Raw genomic sequence first — 9472 nt, forward strand, 5'->3', positions numbered from 1 at the left:
CCAAGAAGATCAAACTGCTCTGGTCTCTTGAGTTTGGTTTTGTATTTAGGCTTTTATATGTTATTTTGTTTCAGGTGACGCAGACATCTCAACACTTAAGGAAGGAAGGGAACACAATTGATCTAGTGATTTTCAAGAAACGAAACAGAAAGCCATCAGCACCATAAACACTCGGTCTTAGTTATCATCGGCATGTTAGATATTGAATAGTCACTATGGTGCCTGAAGGCAACTCAATGTGCCGGTATGGATGTGGTTTCTACGGTAACCCTGCCACTGACGGACTATGTTCACTGTGTTACAAAGAAATGCTCCGAAGGAAGCAAGAACCATCCAGTACCAGCTCCGCCACCAGTACGATCTCTACTGTCTCAGCAACCCTGCAAGAACTGCCCAGCACCAGCTCCGCCACCAGTACGATCTCTGCTCTCTCAGCAACCCTGCAAGAACTACCCAGCACCAGCTCCGCCACCAGTACGATCTCTGCTCTCTCAGCAACCCTGCAAGAACCATCCAGTACCAGCTCCGCCACCAGTACGATCTCTACTGTCTCAGCAACCCTGCAACAGCTACCCAGTACCAGCTCCGTTAACAGTACGATCTCTGCTCTCTCAGCAACCCTGCAAGAACTACCCAGCACCAGCTCCGCCACCAGTACGATCTCTGCTCTCTCAGCAACCCTGTTGGAGACGCACATAACCGAGCCCACAAACCCTGTCATTGGTGCAGCATCGACTCATGCTCACTCAATTGGTAATAACAAGGATGTAAGTATTTAGGCATATATTTAACCCATTATCAGTTCAAACTATTTGCCTGACCTGACTGTATTTAGGTTTCCATATCTGTTACTTGAAGATGGCTCACCATATTAAGGCCATGATGTTTTAAAATTTTAATAATGTTAAATATTTTCACATTATGAGATTATGTTAACTTACATAATAACTATGATTTCGGGCCATTAAACCTAGAACTAAAACTTTATACTTGCTGTATTTTAGTATTTTATGTGCAGCTTCGAAGGTAGCTGGATTTTCTCAAAATAATAATGAATATTAATAATGCAAACTTAAAATGTACATTTCTCCAGTAAATCATTTGCTAGTACTATTAAGATGGTTAATTTTTTATTATGCACTAAACAGTAAAGGCTATCCTTCTAGGGGCACTTCTGCATCGGGTTTTTATAGCTTTGCTCATTTCTGAACGAGTAAATATTATCCAATTAAGATTAAATTCATGTGACTAAAAAACTTGTCAAATACAGGTATCAGGGTTCAAAAGTAAAACATAGACTCGGAAAAATTGAGAGACCGTTGTTATGATTTGATGGAGTTTTATTACTTAAGTAAAAATATACATTCACTTATTTTCAGAAGTTTACATTTCTAATGGTGCATAAACTGTATGTACTTTTATTCATATAATAAGACTCTTATTACGTTATCAATAAGTTTAGCACTTTCAATCTTATATGCTTTTCATTTTCTGCATTTATTGACAGTAATATGTACTTTAAGAAATAATTACTGCCAGTAAAATATATTTTTTTTTTATATTACTAGTTTATTAGCGACTAAACAATTATTAAAAATTAAATTTTTTTAAATATTAAAAACTGAAAGGATTTTAAGGACACTTTATATTTGTCCTAATAGGAATTTATAACATATTAAGTACATATATCAGGTTTCACGTGTTATTATTTAATAAAGCTGCAAACTTTTAGTAGAATATTACAAATACGCTAGTTGGAGCTTTCAATTTAGGAATCATCCATTTAAAAAAATCATATCAATAAAAAACGAATACAATCAAATAATGCCTTACATGTGGATGGGAAATATTTACAATTCACAAAATGCAACGATACTGTCTCTTGTTTGTAGACGAAAGAAAAAGCAGCAGACACCAGTAGTGTGGTGGATAATAAACTAGACCTGAGCAAAGAGCAGGATAACAGCAGTGATAAGGACTCTAAGAAGAAAAACCGCTGTTCCATGTGTCGCAAGAAGGTTGGGCTGATAGGTAAGCCATTGTTGTGAAATACGTCAGCACTGCTATCCATACCATTTGATTAACCACGAGGTATTTTTACATATGCCTAGATATCATTATTTACTTATTATAGAAGTTTTAATGTAGTCATTCAATTTTGATCAATAACCATTATTATAACAATACTAAATACTAAACCCTGCTTGAATTGTTTAATGTATATGTTACCGGCAATGTGTACAATTCAGGCATTGTATGGAATACCTAGGCATTGTATACATTGCCGAGTGAATCCAGGCAAAGTATGAAATAAAACTCAATTTCTTAACAATTGTACAAAACTTTGCCTAGGCATTGTGTATAATGCCTAGGCATTATATAGAATGTCGAGTCGAAAAGTTTTGCAGGCAAAGTATAAAATGAACAACATTGTTAAAAATTGTTTATTGCAAATAACAAACATGAAATTGTATTAAACATAGGATCTGAAAATCCTCATATTTTACTAGAGTAAAATTTAAAAGTGAAATATTAAATTTAAGAAATTACTTGTTACAGCAGGAAAGAGAAACTATGGCACTTCGAGTTGCATTTTCGATTGTTTTTAACACACAAGCACATTGTTTGGTTTGACATTTAGTTTTGCAACAGTGCATCTCACAAATCCTTGGCCGCTTCCTGTTGACTGAGCTGTTGCTACGGTACGAAGTCCTGTTTCTTGATCAGGCACGTCTTCTACTCGAACTAGGCTTTTTTTGGCAAACTGTAAACTGTGACCTTGCGTACAATTGTTTCAAAACTCCGTTGGCGGTCCCTAATTTGTAAAACCCATCTTCTGTCGTATCCATGACCACTGCCAGAATATTTCTCAAGTCACCTCTTCCTTTGTCAACATCAGGAATTGGAAAACACGAAACAGTGAACTCCTTTGGTGACGGGGGGGAAACTTTTATCGGAATTAGCTTTCATTTTCTTAGCTTGTTTTTCAAGACAAGCTTTTGACCTTTTTCCTCTCTTTATCAATATTTTCCGAATTAAAACAAGAGACACACAACAGGGTTTTTTCAGTATCATCACACCCCTGAATTGAATGGCCACATGAAATATGTATGTCCGCTAAACATTTTGTGCAGTTTTGTTTCTCATTAGTTTGCTGCAAAACAAACGCTACACATTTGTAGAAGGCTAGAACTGACCGAGACATCAACGGTTGCCCTCATTAACTTCTGAAGTGTTAATGATCGGTTTGGAGTGGAGGTTCTAGACTTGACATTGTTTGTGTTTCTGTTGTGTGCATGTTATTAACCACTCTTTCCAAAATCTTCTTCGCTCTTAATGGAATCCAAAATGTCTCGAGGCAGAGAAGGATGTTGTAAGACCGACCTTTACTTTACAGCCGAAGAGGAGCCTCATAGGGCGTTTCTTTTGATTCCTGAATGTAAAGCTCTATTTTTCATAAAGTTGCACAAATCTTCAATCCCTCACTCCAACGGTCAGTTTTTTCATCTTGCATCCAAGTCGAAATCATGTTTTCAATATCTTGGTTTGCACGTTCTACACTACCCCTGACTTTGAGAATGACGTGGTTTGCCATGGAAACGATTTTTAACGTAGGCCAATAATCTTTTTAAATTGTAAACTATTTTGTTTGCAAACTCCCTTTCCATTGTCTGACTGCAATATACTTGGTGCTCCAATGAGAGTAAAAATATCAACTAGGTGATATGCTACTTCCTCAGCGGTTTTAGTTTTGAGAGGCTTAAGAATCACAAATTTTGTCAAATGATCCTGATAGACCATTATGAACTTAAACTCCCTGTCGGGCTGTGATTGGAAATCAATTAAATCTACTTGACAACGAGAATTAAAATTCTGATGAAATCAGGGGCTTTACTACCACTCCTCTTTTCGAACCCTTTTGTTTCTTCTGACATGGCTCACACAAACTAATATATAGCTCAACATCATGATGACGTGTAACATTTTTGTACTTAATATCTAGCTCTTTTAACATTCGATCTCTTCCACCATGACCAATAGCTACATGAGCTTCATGGAGAACAGTAAATAAATCTGAATCGTGGACATAAAATTTTACAACACTGTCTCCTTGTTTTAATGGGTGTATTAGTTTTTGCACATTTTCTACGATCATTACATCATACCTGTTGAGTAGCCAGTAGTGACGAGGTCCTTTCTGGGCTTGGCCTTGGCATCTTCGACATCCAACACTACCAGCTCTTATAGTCGTCTTCAGTCAAAAAAAAACACTATTTTTAGCACTTGCATTCCGAATTTTTACAAGTTCGGCACTAAAACGAAGTTTCATTAGCGATAAACGATCACTAGAACTACTGATACTACTGTTCACTTGTGACATTTTCAAGCAACAATACAGTGGCACGACAGAACAGAACTGAAGCGTAGGCCCTAGCACAATACTGTGGCGTGACGGAACAGAACTGAGAGAGCAGCGTTATAGCGGGGATGGGCGGGGGGAGTAGGTGTGAGGCAAGCACGTTGTAACTTGAAAACAATGGAACATACAGATTTTTTAACTCTGCCTGAACTCCAGCAGGCATTCTATAGAATGCATAGGCAAAGTATGAAATGTTTAAAATTTCACACTTTGCCTGCTTAACTTTTGGCAATGTATAGAATGCCTAGGTATTCTATACAATGCCTGATTTTACACTTTGCCGCTAACATATATACCTTATTTGGGTTGTCAAAAACATTTACATTAATGGAAACAAATTCACAAAAACTTCAATCTAAAAAATTAATTAAATATTTAACTTAAAATACACAATACCACAACTCTATGATATCGTACAAGATTCTGTAATTGGTTTGTCTTTATTTTATACTAATATTTTTTTAATGTTTACAAATGTATATAGATACAAAAAGTATAATCAATAAAGGTCATTGAATTTTTTACACATAGTAAAAATATGTTATATATATTTAAAATAATCGAATGTGGCAAAATAAGTAAAACTTTATAAAATGGCCATTATTAAGAAACTCCTTGTTACCTTTATAGGTTCAATACAAACATGTCCTCATGAACAAGTTTTTTTCTGAAAGTGTCAAAAATGCCTTAATTTTGTTCAATAATTTTATATTTTTTTACTTATTTGTTCATATTTTTTTTAAATAGGTATAGTAAAAATAAAATCGTAAATGTCCTGATATGTACTAAATTTGCCTTAAAATATTCTAGTTCTGGTGTACAAATTGTTAGGAAAAGAGACCATATATAAAATAAGTTGTCATGAGATGAGATTATTACTGTGAGCTTATCACAGTAGCACAGTATGGTGAGTGTTGTTACTAATATATTTTTTTTATACATCTGTACTTGTGTAGCTATCAAGTGTCGCTGCGGAGGCCTGTACTGTGCTGTCCACCGATATTCGGACAAGCACGATTGCTCGTTTGACTACCGAGAGCTTGTAGCACAAGAGATCCGGCGCAATAACCCAGTTGTTACTAATACATCTATACTTGTGTAGCTATCAAGTGTCGCTGCAGAGGCCTGTACTGTGCTGTCCACCGATATTCGGACAAGCACGATTGCTCGTTTGACTACCGAGAGCTTGTAGCACAAGAGATCCGGCGCAATAACCCAGTTGTTACTAATACATCTGTACTTGTGTAGGTATCGAGTGTCGCTGCGGAGGCCTGTACTGTGGCATCCACCGATATTCGGACAGGCACGATTGCTCGTTTGACTACCGAGACTTTTAGCACAAAAGATCCGGCACAACAACCAAGTTGATACTAATACATCTGCACTTGTGTAGCTATCAAGTGTCGCTGTGGAGGCCTGTACTGTGCTGTTCACCGATATTCGGACAAGCACGACTGCTCGTTTTGACTACCGAGAGCTTGGCGCACAAGAGATCCGGCGCAACAACCCGCTCGTTGTCGGTGAGAAGATTCAGAAGATATAATAGTTCGCGAACCCACCACTTTATAACGAAAAAAATGCCTTAATATCAATAAATATACCTTGAAAGTTTTATTATAAAATTAGATATTTAAATGACGTAGGATTTTTACGAGTGTACTGGAATTTTGAAGTGCAGGCATATCTAGTGGGACAGTAATAATTTTAGTCTGTGGAGGCAATTCACTGAATGGACTTTCACATAGCCAAAAATTAACGCGGCTTTCAAAATATACTTTAATGAATAGCTGCTATTTAAGGCAATACAAATTTTATTACCGTAGAGTGGTAATGAGGTATCAATTTTTTGATTGCTTTGCTAGGTGTAGATCCTTAATGTTATCTTATCCTTTATCTGAAAATAATAAAAAACAGTACATGTGTAATAGATAATTTACATTTAGTTGTTAAGAATCTGTTAATGTTCAATAAATTATTATTACTGGTTATAATTTAATTTTGTGTTTTATTTTGCATCTGTTAATTGAGTCACTCAAAATATTATGATAAAAGTATACGTGGAAATGATAAACCGTATGAATGCAAGTTTCATTCAAAAGCCTTTCACTTGTTGAAACAAATCGCACAAAAGATTTTTGAAGTTTAAAGTTCGAAACATGAGATGGGTGGTAAGCTCTACTGTAAATGCAAGCTTCAGAAGCCAGTGGTCACCTGCAATCCTCTTCTACAAGCTTCTTGCATTACTTCTGAAACCTATCTTTTTACTGCTCAAGGCTTGTTGGTGAATAATACAATGGCATTCCATGGGTTTATAAACCACGCTGTGCCTTCGACACTAAGCCTTTTTAGGGCCATGCCCGCCCGATCGGTCGCTTCCAGCTAGCACGGTGCTCGCTTGGCTCGTCGCCCCTCGGGGCTCCACAGTCCGCCCGCACTGCGTCAATTTGGATTATTATAATGTACTGTAAAGATAGACAAGTCTACATTTTTTTGTTTCAATGAAAAGTCTGCTTATGGAAATGTAATATTTTGGGTTTATATTGGTGTTCAAACGTCATTTCAAGATCACAATTTTTCAAAACTTTTTCAGGAAGACCCCCCACATGTTCCGAGAAAGTGCCCCCGGACCTCTCATTCGTCCCCCCACACATTTTTGATGCTGACGACGCGGATGGCCCCCAGAATTAATATAACCAATTATTGGCTCTTAAATATCTCGATGTTGTCTCGTGATAGACCACATAAATAGAATCACGACAACACAGCTGCAAAATAAATAAATACAAGAAAGGCTATAGATCAAGTTACAACGTGTTCGTTACATTTTACTAAAGTGAAAATTTCAGAACTGCTCTGCACAGAGGTTAAGTGGCAGGGAGTACTTTTAAACCCAAACGTAGCCTCTACAATAAAGACATTTTGTCATTTCATTCAACACATTGAGATATAAACATGTTCCTTAACATGTCACCATGATGTTTATAAATGAAGTCCATGGGGAAATGAAAAAAAGGTAGTGAAGAGTTATCCAGAAACTCCATTTGACACTCCTCAGCGTTTCACAATTTTATACAGTTTGCCGGTGAAAGTGAATTTCTCGGACCATCTCACTAACATTGCTTGCATTATATAATACAGTTAGTAGAGGCATTGACATTACAGTTATTATTCTAGGAAACGTAACACTACTTTATAATTCTACTACTAAATAATGGATTGCAAAAATAACGGAATTGAAATTCTTTCATGGAAAGAAATGTTTACATAAGGAAAGTAATAATTGCGAGAGGGAAAATCAGCTGACAGCTCCGAGAGAAACGATAACTTTCGAAGATTTCTGCTGTTCTTTGGAAAGGAGCTGATGACCATACAGAGTAATGGAATATAAAATGTTTAGCACCAAGACATTATATAATAATTTTAATTTTTGTGAATAAAATTGTACAATGAATAAACATATATCACTAAAACGTATGTTTGATTGATAACTTAATTGTTGCTACTTATTAGCCTGATAAAACGGGTTCACTACGACTAAGGTACGGCCATTTTTTAAATGTTCTTATTAGTTTAAAACTTACACAGCGTATACGACATTGTGTCGAATTTTTTGAATTCATTCCATTTGAGGATCGCAAGATTGTTGTAAGAATCTAATGCAAAATTCCTCTTTAACACATTGTGTTACAGTACTGCACAAAACCAAATTGAAGTGAGTATTCAGCATGATCTTTAATATTCTGTTGCAAAAATCCAACTTATACGATGCCCAGGTCATATGTGGTCTAATTATGCGCGATTTCTTCAACTGCATTTATGGTAGTTCCAAAGGATTTTGTGCCGTAATAGTTTCAATATTTTAGATTTTATTTGAATACTGTTAATTGTAATTTTTAGCATTAATTGGAACGATTATAAAAGCAGGAGTATTTTTAGGGGAATAGCAGAAGAATAAAATGGAAGAATGGACAGAACAAAACTGACTGACTTTGGCTGGCATGGCATACACATTATGCACCATAACGGATGGATAGTTGTGTATGAACTCTGAAACTGCCCTAAAGAGTCCATATTACATTTACAGTCTACAGAAAACCACCATTTCTTATAATTGCTTTAATTTAACAGGTATAATTCGTAAAAGAGCGTTTCTATGGATAGTAAGCACCTTCAGTGCCATTATTCTTTGTACAGGACACTTTCAGGCATTATTAGTGAACCTCTTGGCTGATACGCTTCAAGTAAAGCAGCAACACGATGGACATATGTGTCTTTTTTGCACCCACAGTTGCTAAACTTCTAGCAATCTTTGAAAGGACATTTGTCGAGCTGTTTATGAAATTGCGATAATTCTCATGCATTGTGTAGGTGGACGCAATAACTTGAACTAACGCATCAAACGCACAAGTGTTTCGTAAAAGTACCAAATTATTGTGACTTATTTTGATTGGTTTACATGTGTCTCCATTCAATAAAATTTGTTTTTTGGAATGCTGTAACATATTGGCACTAATTGCTGCTACCAGCTCGGGCAAAGCATTTAAGTAAGTTGATTTTTTTTGTCTTCTCTACACCCAAACCTCTCCAATTTTCAACTTGTCTTAACTCATCGTGAATGTTTGTATTATTTTGGCATGGAGTACTCCATTGGATACCTGCAGTTATTTCGTTCTTAGGGGATCTTTCTTTCACTTTCATCAGAAATATTTTCAGCAGTGGTTCGAGAATTTACGTCTATATTTTTTGAGTTAATTATATTTCTGAGTCTTATTTCTCCAATCAGAGTGCTACGGCGTTCGTCGTTTGTAGAAGCTCTAAAAGTCCTACATGACTCCTCTATGGAATCTATGTAAAGCGGTAAAAACTTAGGGATGGACAGTGGTCTCGTTAACCCTTTAAGAATATCCTTTTTTAAGTCAGAAAAATCACTTTCAACAGATGAAAAACTCGCAGTTAAGTAAGGGGAACGAAATGGCTGAACCATTACTGCAAACCACAGAATGAATCTTTTACCTATACGCAAAAACTCCTTTGCTACCGCAGAGGAAAAAT

The 9472-nt window shown here is 36.2% G+C and overlaps 1 protein-coding gene across 1 annotated transcript; it reads left to right on the forward strand.

The window, feature by feature from the left end:
- The first annotated feature begins 215 nt into the window (after positions 1-215).
- Positions 216-5963, forward strand: LOC124369564 (AN1-type zinc finger protein 6-like). Its single transcript, XM_046827592.1, has 4 exons — positions 216-767; positions 1893-2031; positions 5669-5735; positions 5870-5963. Exons 1-4 carry the CDS (start codon positions 216-218, stop codon positions 5961-5963), a joined length of 852 nt encoding a protein of 283 aa, XP_046683548.1.
- Positions 5964-9472: the final 3509 nt, after the last annotated feature.

The sequence above is a fragment of the Homalodisca vitripennis genome, chromosome X, assembly GCF_021130785.1.
Source record: "Homalodisca vitripennis isolate AUS2020 chromosome X, UT_GWSS_2.1, whole genome shotgun sequence".
Lineage (NCBI taxonomy): Eukaryota > Metazoa > Arthropoda > Insecta > Hemiptera > Cicadellidae > Homalodisca > Homalodisca vitripennis.